Raw genomic sequence first — 13,870 nt, 5'->3', positions numbered from 1 at the left:
GGAAAGACATGGCTTGGTAGTTCGGACTGGACTGTTCCCATGAGGCACAGGGTCAGAGCGGATTTGCATATAGCCAGTGTCTAACCCAGGGTGGTGTGGAGTGCAAAAAAACGATGGATTTAGGCCCAGATCTCTGTACTGGGGTGAATGTATGACATTGTTCTACATTCTGTCCATCAACTGTGTTTTTTGCAATTTTCACCCCAAGTGTGCTGAGTATGCTCAGACGTGAGTCCCAGGCTCTCCACACCACTGGAGTCAAGCTATCCAGGCTGATGAAGGCTGATAGCCAGAAACCGGTCCTTGGATGCTTGATTCCGGTCTGGGAAAGACATGGCTTGGTAGTTCGGACTGGACTGTTCCCATGAGGCACAGGGTCAGAGCTGATTTGCATATAGCCAGTGTCTAACCCAGGGTGGTGTGGAGTGCAAAAAAATGATGGATTTAGGCCCAGATCTCTGTACTGGGGTGAATGTATGACATTGTTCTACATTCTGTCCATCAACTGTGTATTTTGCAATTTTCACCCCGAGTGTGCTGAGTATGCTCAGACGTGAGTCCCAGGCTCTCCACACCACTGGAGTCAAGCTATCCAGGCTGTTGAAGGCTGATAGCCAGAAACCGGTCCTTGGATGCTTGATTCCGGTCTGGGAAAGACATGGCTTGGTAGTTCGGACTGGACTATTCCCATGAGGCACAGGGTCAGAGCTGATTTGCATATAGCCAGTGTCTAACCCAGGGTGGTGTGGAGTGCAAAAAAACGATGGATTTAGGCCCAGATCTCTGTTCTGGGGTGAATGTATGACATTGTTCTACATTCTGTCCATCAACTGTGTTTTTTGCAATTTTCACCCCGAGTGTGCTGGGTATGCTCAGACGTGAGTCCCAGGCTCTCCACACCACTGGAGTCAAGCTATCCAGGCTGATGAAGGCTGATAGCCAGAAACCGGTCCTTGGATGCTTGATTCCGGTCTGGGAAAGACATGGCTTGGTAGTTCGGACTGGACTGTTCCCATGAGGCACAGGGTCAGAGCTGATTTGCATATAGCCAGTGTCTAACCCAGGGTGGTGTGGAGTGCAAAAAAACAATGGATTTAGGACCAGATCTCTGTACTGGGGTGAATGTATGACATTGTTCTACATTCTGTCCATCAACTGTGTTTTTTGCAATTTTCACCCCGAGTGTGCTGGGTATGCTCAGACGTGAGTCCCAGGCTCTCCACACCACTGGAGTCAAGCTATCCAGGCTGATGAAGGCTGATAGCCAGAAACCGTTCCTTGGATGCTTGATTCCGGTCTGGGAAAGACATGGCTTGGAAGTTCGGACTGGACTGTTCCCATGAGGCACAGGGTCAGAGCTGATTTGCATATAGCCAGTGTCTAACCCAGGGTGGTGTGGAGTGCAAACAAAACGATGGATTTAGGCCCAGATCTCTGTTCTGGGGTGAATGTATGACATTGTTCTACATTCTGTCCATCAACTGTGTTTTTTGCAATTTTCACCCCGAGTGTGCTGGGTATGCTCAGACGTGAGTCCCAGGCTCTCCACACCACTGGAGTCAAGCTATCCAGGCTGATGAAGGCTGATAGCCAGAAACCGGTCCTTGGATGCTTGATTCCGGTCTGGGAAAGACATGGCTTGGTAGTTCGGACTGGACTGTTCCCATGAGGCACAGGGTCAGAGCTGATTTGCATATAGCCAGTGTCTAACTCAGGGTGGTGTGGAGTGCAAAAAAACGATGGATTTAGGACCAGATCTCTGTACTGGGGTGAATGTATGACATTGTTCTACATTCTGTCCATCAACTGTGTTTTTTGCAATTTTCACCCCGAGTGTGCTGGGTATGCTCAGACGTGAGTCCCAGGCTCTCCACACCACTGGAGTCAAGCTATCCAGGCTGATGAAGGCTGATAGCCAGAAACCGTTCCTTGGATGCTTGATTCCGGTCTGGGAATCAAAGACATGGCTTGGTAGTTCGGACTGGACTGTTCCCATGAGGCACAGGGTCAGAGCTGATTTGCATATAGCCAGTGTCTAACCCAGGGTGGCGTGGAGTGCAAAAAAACGATGGATTTAGGCCCAGATCTCTGTACTGGGGTGAATGTATGACATTGTTCTACATTCTGTCCATCAACGGTGTTTTTTTGCAATTTTCACCCCGAGTGTGCTGGGTATGCTCAGACGTGAGTCCCAGGCTCTCCACACCACTGGAGTCAAGCTATCCAGGCTGATGAAGGCTGATAGCCAGAAACCGGTCCTTGGATGCTTGATTCCGGTCTGGGAAAGACATGGCTTGGAAGTTCGAACTGGACTGTTCCCATGAGGCACAGGGTCAGAGCTGATTTGCATATAGCCAGTGTCTAACCCAGGGTGGTGTGGAGTGCAAAAAAACGATGGATTTAGGCCCAGATCTCTGTACTGGGGTGAATGTATGACATTGTTCTACATTCTGTCCATCAACTGTGTTTTTTGCAATTTTGACCCCGAGTGTGCAGTGTATGCTCAGACGTGAGTCCCAGGCTCTCCACACCACTGGAGTCAAGCTATCCAGGCTGATGAAGGCTGATAGCCAGAAACCGTTCCTTGGATGCTTGATTCCGGTCTGGGAAAGACATGGCTTGGTAGTTCGGACTGGACTGTTCCCATGAGGCACAGGGTCAGAGCTGATTTGCATATAGCCAGTGTCTAACCCAGGGTGGCGTGGAGTGCAAAAAAACGATGGATTTAGGCCCAGATCTCTGTACTGGGGTGACATTGTTCTACATTCTGTCCACCAACTGTGTTTTTTGCGTGTTTCGGAGGGGGCCTGACCGACAGTTCAGGCTGGACTGGTCTTATTTGAGCAAAGTCGCCAAAGCTGATTTGTATTTGGCAGGTTCCTGTCTGAAGTGGCATGGTAAGTACAAAACTACAGACTAGGTTACGGTCTGAATAAAAGATACAGGCGCAGAAATTAATTCAAGGATTCCAGCCATTTCTTGTTTTTTATAGTCCTCCTTTTGAAGCCCTTATGTTTGAGAGGTACACCCAGATGTTGGTGCTTGCACCCACACTGTCATTGTAACCTAGTTGAACCCTACTAATACAGCACAGATAGACCAAAATTAGTATGGGACTGCTCCAATGGCAGTTAACAAGGGTTCTGGCCTGGCATATAGGGCTGGACAGTTATTAGTGAATTGGAGAAGGACCACAACAGATATGCATACAGCTAGTTCCTGTTTGAAGTGGCATGAATAGCAAAACAATATAAACAGATGGGCTGGGATGCAGCCAGAATAATCGCCAGAGATGAATTGAAGAATTCCAGCCATCACTTTTTTGTTGTTGATGCTTTTCTTAGTCTATTTCTGGGTGCTCATCATTCCCAAGACCCACCTGCGTCATAACTGCCGTCCACCACAGATCTGTCTAGGTCCTCTACTTTTCTCTCACTATAGAACCTCCTTCTCAGATCATCTACTACTTTGGAATCACATTGCTAATGGTCAAAATTATCCACTTAACAATAACGCCATTGTTAATATTCTTCAGACACTCTACTAGATAATTTCAAAGACAGCTGATAACTGCTGACCAAGACCAATGCACTCTCATGAGTGGTAAAGCCAAGATGGATAAAACAACAAAGTCCCTCAAGAGTTCCCCGCAAAGTCTATACCATACATTTTACCTCTGGAACCATTCTAAAGTGTCCTTGATGCTTACCAATGAAACAAGAAAAGAGTTGTATATGTTTGCTTCTTGTGGATGGCGTGCCAAAGTGTATTGTGCTTAATGGACCTTCCCAGTCAGTGAATTTGTAAATTGGTGCAGTTGTTGGTAAAGGTCTTCCTGTTGGAGTCTTTTTTTTTGTCTCTGCATGTTGCTGGGAGTAAATGGGGTGTTCGTAATCACAGGATGGGGAAACGGAGGGAAACAATCATGTAACCAATCGTTGCATTAGTGTCACCATTTTTTAGGTATATTATTTGGTTAGCCAATATGTGCAGTTAGTGTGATCCTGTAAGCAGTAAGTTACTAAGCCATGCAGAAAAAAATATACAAAAATTCTTATTTCGACGTATGCGTCTCGCATTGGGTTACTTCCTGGGTCAGGACAGACGGACTTGAGATATAGGGGAGAGTGCGACAGAGTGCATGGTATGATTTGGCTCATGGAAGGGAGAAACTGAAGAAGGGGGGTAGTTTGAGGAAGACAGAAAGGGGTGAGTGCTGTCAGGAGACAAGATGAAGGGAGTGTGGTGCAGGAAGAGTATGAAGGAGACCAGAGGCAGAATGATAATGAGAGAGCAGAGGTTGAGGACTGTGGAGCCAACACATACATAGAGGCAACGGTAATAAGGGAGAAGAAGTGTTTGGTTGTGGCATGGGAGGTCAGATAATTGATAGTTATGAAATGCGGATAAGAGGATGAGAAAGGAAGGAATCAATGAAGGGGTTAAAGTGAATTAATCAGATGTGATTGCATGGGATGAGAGGATATGTTGGAGTTAGGAATGTCACATCGAGACCTAATAAATAGTGTAATCAAAAACAAAAGTTGTGATAACTCTGTACAATTTGATGAGTTTGAGATGTGACGAGTGTTCATGGGATGTAATGAAAGTATGGCTTCGAATGACCAGGAGGTAAGAACAGGGAGTGTGATAAGAGTACATGGATGTCAGGAAACATGAGCTGTGACATGAGACACTAAATTGTTATGTAGAGATTATTAAACTAGAAACTACTTTCCTTTTACTGCATTCATAATGAGCTTTACCTGATCACAAGTTTTAGAAAGTCAACATTGGTATTCTCTATCAATAATCATTTTACTTACATTTTCCATATACATAGCCTCTCTTTCCTGAAAATGATTTCTCTCTTTATTGAGGAGATTCTTAAGACTTTCAGTCTGTTCCTGTAGAAGACTGTATTTCTCTTCACTGTCTCCCAGCTTCCGAGTGAGGTTCTGAATTATCACCTGAACGTCTTGGCTAACGGAATCATACACAGGTACTTGATCCTGTATTAAAAAAACGAAAAACTAGCTTTAGGCTAGAAATTGTTTCATTTCCAAGTTTGTCCAAGATAAAATAAAATTCAAAATCTTTTATCACATCTTCGATTTCTTTTTAGATGATTGATGTACACCGAATTACCTTGAGGATTTTTATAACTATGTGTGAAGATAGATGCCAAACAAATGAAAGGGTTGTTAAAGGGCTCAGAGCTACGCTGTGTGTTAAGGTAGATACCATACAAGATAAGTTGGTGAAGGATGACTAAAATCGACTATGAAGGAATACGAATAACTTACTTTAAAATTAAAAGTTCAAAATATACGATCAAGGGGCCATAGCAACTGGGTATAAGATCAGATTTGCCTCTTCAGAGCGCTGGTAAGCTAGTTTCATCCTTCTCCCCCATCAGGATGTGGAAAGTCTGCTTCACTACCGCTGAAGGTATGTGTAGGAACTGGGTTCGCCAGATCCCTGGGGGGTAGCTGGGCCGAGCAGGGAGGCACCCGAAGCTTAGGTGTTAAGTGACTACACAACACACACATCCACTGAGAGAATAAGTACACGCAAAGACTGAGACCACACTAGTATGTTTGATTTAAATAAATAAGCTTTATCTAAGCTCAAAATCAGGGCAATCAAACAGCACAGTAGTTAGACTCATTACCTTTCCTTAAAAACGCATATTTTTCAGTATTCAACCATAAATACATAAATAAATAAATATTAAATAGTAAATAGCTATATGCCTGGCTTCAGCCTTGCTCCTGGTCAGCACCTGCAAGGAATTCCCTATAGAACCATTCAGATAATATTTCATTTATTGTCTCCAATAACCACAGTAGTAACACCTCATTGCATTAGGAGGATAAACGCTGCGTTACTCTGCAATAACAGTTCCTAGCTGCAAAAAATAAGTAGTTCAACAGCAGAAGTAGAACATTTCATTAGGTAATAATGGATATCTCCTGAAAGTTTGGACCACAGTTCATTAGGCAAATTAAACTAATTCCGTATCTGGTAAGCCAGCATTTCATCAAGCTAGTGTAAACATTTCTTTAGGCAAGAACATAACCTTTCATCTGGCCAGGATAAACATCTCATTAGGCAGAGGATAATTATCTCATCAGGTAGAGTGAAACCGCTTAATAAGCTAGTGTAGACATTTTAGGTAACAAGAATGAGACTTTCACCAGGCAGGAAGAAACAACTCTACCCTATGCATTTACAGTCCCCAAGTCAGGGGTTAACTCCAGCAGACCCAGTTCATTGAGCCCTAGGGGGGGCCAACGGGCCCAGTCAACATTTCCCCGTGGGGAGGGCGATCTCTGGGCCTCCCCGGGGGTTTACCTTGGTACCTTTGGCCCTCCTCGGGGCCCTGGCGGAGGTTCGGTCGCGCTGGGGTAGGACTCCTGCTCTCACTGGAGCCCTCCGGTGTATCACGTTGTCGGGGCCGGCCCCAAGGGTATAGCTAGGCGGAGGGGGCTCTCACTCCTCCGTGATGCTCCTCGGGCCGGTTCAGGGCTTCCCCGGGCGCTGGGCCAGTCCGCGGCCTCGCTGGAAAGGGTGCGGCCCGTTGGGTCAATCACGCAACAGCAGGGGCGGGGTACAGCCGGTGGCGCGGCCGGGCGCCCCCGTCACGTGGGAAGGGTGCAGGCAGCTTCGGGCCTAGCTCGGCCCACTGGAAGTTCGCGGCGCCTCCCACACTCACTCCTCAGGGCCTGGCGCGGCCTACAGCACACGGCGGCGGCCCTCCCCTGGCATCGGGGGCCGCCGGTGGAAAAGTCGGAAGGCTCCGAGGATTCCCGCGCTGCAGCGGTAGGTCAGCGGCGCGTTCTGGGTGCAACAGCCTCTTTCAGGGCAGAACGGCGCGGGGCAATTATAGCTCCTCTGGGCCACAACAGTCACGGGCAGAGCGCTCAGACCGATAGCAGGTCTCCACTCACAGCGCTGGGGTGGATTGCAGGGTTAGCCTCACACAACGGTTCTGGCAGATATAGCGGTTCAGGGTCACCACATCCTCATGGATCACAGCGCGCTCCGGAGCCCGAGGGACACTAGCACAACGGCGCTTCTCAAGGGCACAGGGGGGAGTAGAGCGCTCGAGGAGAATAGCACAGTTCAGCTGAAGGGATGAGGCAGGACAGCGCAGGGACCCCAGTTTAAGGCCAAAGGGGCGCAGAGGTGACAAGGCCCAATACCTGGTTGGTCCCCAGTAGTCCTTGGGGCACAGAAAGAAGGTCTTCACGGCGCTAGTTGGTTCTGGTGACCTTCTGAGGGATTAGAATCTTGGTTTCTTGAGGAGGGGGGGAGGCGGTGAGTTGAAGGCTTTCCTCAGCAGGTCACTTCAGGTGGTCCCTGGGTTCCTCTTCCGCCGGGCCAGATCAGTGGGCTAGTTCAGTGTTCCTCACACAGCTTGGTGGGCAGCGCCTCAACCCTGCCAGTGGTATAGGTTCCTGACCAGGCCCTCCCGCCCAAGTCTCCTGCATAGGGTCCCCCAGGTAAGTGTGCCCCAACTGACTAGAAAGTTTCCCTCCCTTTCCTTTTATAGCGTCAGTTGGCAGAGGCATTTGGTGTCCACTCCATTATTCTGGAAGGTTCAAGGAGCTTCCCTCACTCTAGCTATGGGCAGGCTGACAGGCTGGCATTGCAACATTGTTTAAGGGTCCAGCCAGCTCCTGGCTACTAGAGTGCGCCTATAACGACCACGCTGCAGTAGCAGGGGTCAGTGGCAGCCATGTTAGGGGAAGAGAGCACCTGCACCTTAGCATTGATAAGCAATAGGAAGGTGCCCAGAGACCAACAAAAAGTAGGTGGAAAAAATGAGGCAAAAGCAAAAAAAAATGGGGAAGACCACCCTAAGGCTGACAGGTCTAACAGGATGAACCCTAGATAAACAGACATTTTCACTCTGAAATCCAATGCGGAGGGGGTTGTGTAGTCTGCTAGAACTGGAAACCCGCGACCCGCTCACACCCCCAAAGTCATCCTTCCAGATGCCTGTGTAGTACTTCTTGTGTACTATATATGTAACTACTTAGGATAGACATTTTCACACTATAATATTATTAAAAACAAATGAAAGTGTGGCGAAGGGGGAACTGTGAACACAGAGTTGAGATCTAAAGGCGTACCGGTTTATCAGATCATCAGAAAGGCTTATCGTGAGAACAAATTTCACTCTATATCAGGAGGAGTAAATTGGCAAGTTGGATTGATTTTATAATTCTTCTGGCTGAAACTCTGCTTTTATTTCTTAACTGTAGTTAAGTCAATTTATGACATACAAAACAACCTGTATAGTACAGAGTTTGTTATCTTTAATTGGTTCACTGCAATAAGATATGCCTACGTGATCTTAAAATCAGACGATATAAGCAATCACTTTAATAAAGCAATCAAATATATTTACATTTTATTTATGATAAATCCATATTACATACATAACAATACACATTTCAGCCATAATATACTTCTAGAGCCCTTAGTAACTACATGAGACCAATTAATGAATCCCTGTATTATGCTACATCACATGGCATAAAGTGATAAAACTATAAATGCTATGACACTACTTGTTGGGGTCTCCTGATCCAGAATTGTTTTCCAGGCTGCGTCTGCTTGCAAGTATGAGTTGTATAACGTTTTCCCATTGTGCAGCAATGAAGTCTTACAAGATTATTGAGAAGCATCAATGAACATCACCAGAAACTGTGTACCTCATCAATATGTAATGCCACACTGTAACCAGTAGATGGTTTTTATTATAGTTTTAACAATCAGGAATATACAAGCTCAATAACCAGTAGTGTACTATCAGATTTACGCACCAAAGGTACGACCTTAGTAATAAACACCAACAAACCTACATTCATACATATTAGTAGTACAATAACAATTTGGTGAGCTGTACTGTCTTTGAGAAGTAAAGCAGAACACAGGCCAATTGGAAGAAAACTAAATTGTTGAACAAGTCTTCAAGAGAATCGTATTTAAACTCCCAACTGGATAATGACACTATACACTTCACACTAAATAAAGCAAAGAACCTCAACCCTCCGGTACCTGTTGGTCTTCTAAAGAGGGAGGGATGTATTTGGGTTGACTGTTGGATCCAACCGCCATTTGCAACTCAATAATGTAAGCCTCTTTTTCAGAGAGTTTCTTTTCCTTCTGAACAAGGATGGCATCCATTTCTGAACCCCTCTGCAGCTGGGCCTCCAGTTCAGCAACCTAGGAGTAAACAGAAAAAAAAGATAATGAATGAGTAGCATTCTTGATTCACTGGGCACCACTGGATTTGTCTGTTCCTTCTGTGCCACTTACACAAGCTTACTTCCTAAAAGTGATCAACTGTTATTTGGCTACCAGCTTTCCGCTAGCCATACAAAAAGTTAAAAAAATATAAAGCCACATAAAAGTAATCAAATTTCTGAAAAATTTGAAAAATATATTTACTTACCTACTGTAAGTCACTGTTCTGTATACATGAATATATAGGAACAATCCTATTGAGAAGCATTTCGGTACATCTGTCCAGGTTTTCTCTAATAATCAGTGATTCTCCATAGGACAGCTGTAGTATCCCCTAAGAAAGACATGATGCCCCCCCCCCACCCATGTGGGTATTCTATTTCAGTACATTCACTCCACATATTTGTCTTAATAAAAAAAAAGTCAAAGGCAGTCACCTTTACAAACAGCTATGGAACCACAGACAAGATTTAACTAACTTCATATGTTTGTTCAGGCTAACATGCCATTGATCACATATATAATTTTCCTGTATTTCAGATGAAAGAACAGAAAAGTAACGGGCTTTTCTGGTATTGTTCGCAAGGGTAAATGTTCAAATAATGTCCTTTACTAAATGTATCTTCGTCTGGTGGAGTGGTCCCTACCTCTTGAAACTGCTACAAATATGAGGTGTTTTCCTGTCTTTCATAAGCAAATTGTGCAACTGCTCCTGTACTACAGAATGCTTAAGTAAAGGGTGCCAACAGTGCAAAACACCCTTGTTTAAGTTTATGAATCCCTACAAAGTTTTAACTTTGAGAGAGCTCACTAATTTTCCTATGGCCCTGAAACTCGTTGGGTAAAATAAACATTTTAACCCATAATCCCAGCCTACTACAAGAAAAAATCTTTATTATGGGCAGATTATATTTTATAGCATGTTGAACATATGGTTGAAAAATTCAGCAAATTGTTGCAGCCATAGCCAAGGGCTTTTAGTTCAAATTGTTAACTTATGGCCAGAAAAAAAAAACATTTTTGACAGAAATCTCTTGTTCTTGTGCAAAGTTAGAGGAACGTACTAAAGTAAAAAGAGTTAGAAGTGATTATACATTTCCATTTAGGAAGAGATTTTAAATGCTTAGAGTAAGAACGGAATAAAAAGGAAGGAGCCTGGTGTACTGTTTAGCGTGTGGAGGTAGTTTGCATCCAGTCTAGTTGCACTTTTCTTAATCTCTGGGGTGTATATGCCTATGCGGCATAGCACTTCTTTATTGTAGTGCATATGCCTACACAGCATAGCACTTTATTACAGCCACAATTCACTCGATATGAAAGGTTAGAATCTTTATTCAATTTCTTAATCATCTGAAGAACGCAATCATGACCAAGATTGAGATGTAGGTTGGTGTTTTCAGGGTCAGATGTGTTATTGTATTGCACTGATCAGAGCACAAGGGGTCAATTGAGTCCAGTTTTGGGCAAATGGAGAGTACTAAGCCTTCAGTAAGTAGAAAAGTTATGGGAAATCGTGTGTTTAGGGTCTACTCTTAATTTTGATTTAGCGTAATCCATAATCTGAGGGTTGAGCTCCCATGGACCTACCGTCATACATCTATTACTCAAATTTGGGTACCGTATCTAATGTGCATTTGCTGAAGGAGGAGTTTTTAGAACTTCATTTTGGGCAGTTTTTTAAGTTATCCTGTCCCATTGACTCAATGTGCCATATGAATGGTGCAGAAAGCTTTGGGTTTTATTCTAGATTAAGCAGGAAGCTAATGAGGATTTTATGGCAATATGTTGAAAAGGGAATGTCCCCTGCATGGTATACAGGCATGTTCCCCTGCCCCGAGTGCCACCCCGAATGAATTATGGATATTTGGTATCCATAATTTATTATTAAAAATAGCAGTCGATTAGAGTAGTATAAATATAGGCCTCTAGATTTGCATGTTTAATAATATAATAGCCCATATAAAGGTATGTCATCTCCTAGAGCCGTTTCTAGTCTCTTAGTATTGAATTCACTTGTAACCTCACCACAGGATAATTTATTCAAATACCCAGTCCTTGAACATACTCGAGGCGTTGCTGATAAATTAAACTATTCAGAAAGCAGCAGGAGGCTGGATTAGTGGCACAAACTCAGGGCATATTTACTTCAGAACCTCAAAATTTTACACTGCGTCCAGTGAGAGTAAATGATTCAAACCGGTAATGCCTCTTCCGGTTCCAGATTCAAGAGGTTTGTTTATAATTATAAAAAATCTAAAATATCAACTGATGAGAACCATTGCTCATCAGCCATTAATAAGAATGCTATTATTGTAGTTTACTTTGTAGTGAGAGCTTCAAAAATATGATTTCAATCACACATATCAGTAGTTCTTTGAAGTAGACCAGAATGTCCTGTTGCTGTTCTCTCACCCAACAACAGCAGTTACACAGATTGCAAGTGTAGAGTATGAAAAATGACATCGGCAAAGGATACGGTGTTTCACATTTCCAGAGAACAGCAGTGTACCTTTCTTTGCAGTTCTTCATTTTTATGTATAACCTGCGATTCCAATTCTTCGACCTTTCTTCGGAGCACAAGGATTTTCCCTCTGTTTGCAGCAGCATTTTCGTGATCACCATCCCCAGAAGACTACAGGAAAAAATAATTCTGTTAGACTATTTTCAACTTTTGGTTCAAAGTCAAAAAGTTTTTATTTGTTTCGGTACTCAACTGAGGACCACAAATGTTATAAACACAAGTTGTAACACATTAATATAAAATCGTAGAAAATTTTAAAAATTTCTAAAAGTTGTAGCATACTAATTCGTTGGGGGGATCTTTGCACAAAAATAACATTTCTTTTGTGGTTAAGATTCTACATTTCCGATATATTGGGACCAGATATCTTAACCGTGCTATTACTACATTAGCATTAGGGCATATGAATAGAAGGTGCTCAATGGTCTGATTACCCCCCTGACAGAGGGTACACAAAGGTGATCCACCTGGAGTCCATTTAAATGTAACTGATAACACAGGTAGGATACCTAAACGTAACAGTGTAATTGCCCTCCTTGCGCCATGTGAAAGAGAAAACTCAAGGTAGAGCTGTGCCTGATTGTACTCCAATGACTCAACATATGATTTGTACAACGATAATTTACTACAATGTTGATGATCCAGATCGTAACTCAATTTGGGTGTAAAACATTTTAAGAAAAGTTTGAGTTGTGACGGAGACCAGGTTAACAAAAGATCTGTACTGATCTTAGCCAGTTGAAATACCACTTTCATGTTTCTAAAAAATGTTAGGTTTGAGACGTCACGATCAAAAGTCTCGATCTTTAACATAGTTCGTAGTGATTTTCCTTTAGCGTGGAGGAGATTGTAAGCCCACCTAATGACATTCGCAACGGCCGTCGCGAAGGAGCTAGTGATCGAAAATTCAAGTCTTATTGCTTGGACCGGTGTAGATTCAGAGACCTTCAGAATTTTCTTTAGTATTTTCCCTTCTTTTAAATCCATATAGGACCACTGTTTTATTGGGATGTATTCAGTGGCATAGGATAAAACGGGAGGAATCTTTGATCTGTATACTTTTAACAATGTGGAGAAATGACTGTTCCCAGTGGCCGAATACAGTCTTGAAAGAGCCCCAGCATGTATTTCGGATTTCATTTTTAGATGGTTAATTTGTTTGGTATTTTGCAAGTTCTTTGTAAAGATCCTTCCAAGGTAGGTATACTCCTCGACCTCTTCAACTTTTTCTGCACCTAGCTTCCAACAATATTTGCAACTATGTTTCCTACCAGAAAAAGACACAATCTTTGTTTTGTTTAAGTTGGGAATTAAGTAATTGTCTTTCGAATATTTGTGTAGGATGTCGAGAAGTATTTGTAAGCCAAAAGGCGTGAGGTCCAACATCACGATATCATCAGCGTATAACAAGGCGTGTATACTTTGAGCGGCAAGCTTTGGGGGCAAGCTTTTGCCTTGTTGCAGATGAAATGGCAGGTCGCTGAGATACAATGAAAATAATAGCGGTGCTAAGAGACATCCTTGTTTAAGGCCGTTCGTAGTATGAATTACTTTAGTCAGACCTTTTTCGCACCCCATTTGGACTTGACACCATGTCGTAGTATGGAGGTTTATGACAACCTGGAGTAATTGATCAGGGATACCCAGCCTCCTCAGCTTGTTCCAAAGAGTCGGTCTATCAACTCGATCAAAGGCAGTTGAATAGTCAATAAATGCTGCATATATTGTCTGAGATCTGCCTACAGTGTATTTATCTAGGATGGTCTGAAGTGTTGCTGTGTTATCTATAACAGAATGGTTGGGACGAAAACCTGCCTGAAACATTGGTATAAGACCCTGCGAAAAAGCCCAGACTTTTAGTCGGTCCAGTACTTCTGCGGCAAAGATTTTCCCGGTAGCGTCCATCAACGCTATTTGCCGATAGTTGCTTGCTATATTTTTATTCCCCTTTTTATGAATCGGAATAATGATACTTCCCTGCCATGATCTGGGTATTTTTCCGGTTTTCATTAGATAATTAACAAGCATTTACAATGCAATGGTTTTGCCTTTGTTAAAGTTAGAGCTATTGGCATTGCTCTTGACATT

General features: G+C 43.4%; 1 protein-coding gene across 1 annotated transcript in view; it reads right to left on the bottom strand.

Annotated features, from left to right (window-relative positions):
* The window catches only part of LOC144826026 (uncharacterized), a 658,919-nt gene that overhangs the window by 522,143 nt on the left and 122,906 nt on the right, over positions 1-13,870 (bottom strand). Inside the window, exons 5-7 of the mRNA XM_078684302.1 lie at positions 11,771-11,893; positions 9,073-9,240; positions 4,827-5,012 (exon numbers count right to left, since the gene is read on the bottom strand). Of these exons, the coding sequence (XP_078540428.1) occupies positions 4,827-5,012; positions 9,073-9,240; positions 11,771-11,893 (477 nt within the window). The remainder of the gene's footprint in view (positions 1-4,826; positions 5,013-9,072; positions 9,241-11,770; positions 11,894-13,870) is intronic.

The sequence above is a fragment of the Lissotriton helveticus genome, chromosome 3_2 (genome assembly GCF_964261635.1).
Source record: "Lissotriton helveticus chromosome 3_2, aLisHel1.1, whole genome shotgun sequence".
Lineage (NCBI taxonomy): Eukaryota > Metazoa > Chordata > Amphibia > Caudata > Salamandridae > Lissotriton > Lissotriton helveticus.
The sequence above is the reverse complement of the archived record's forward strand: the minus strand, read 5'-3'. Positions and strand labels throughout refer to the sequence as shown.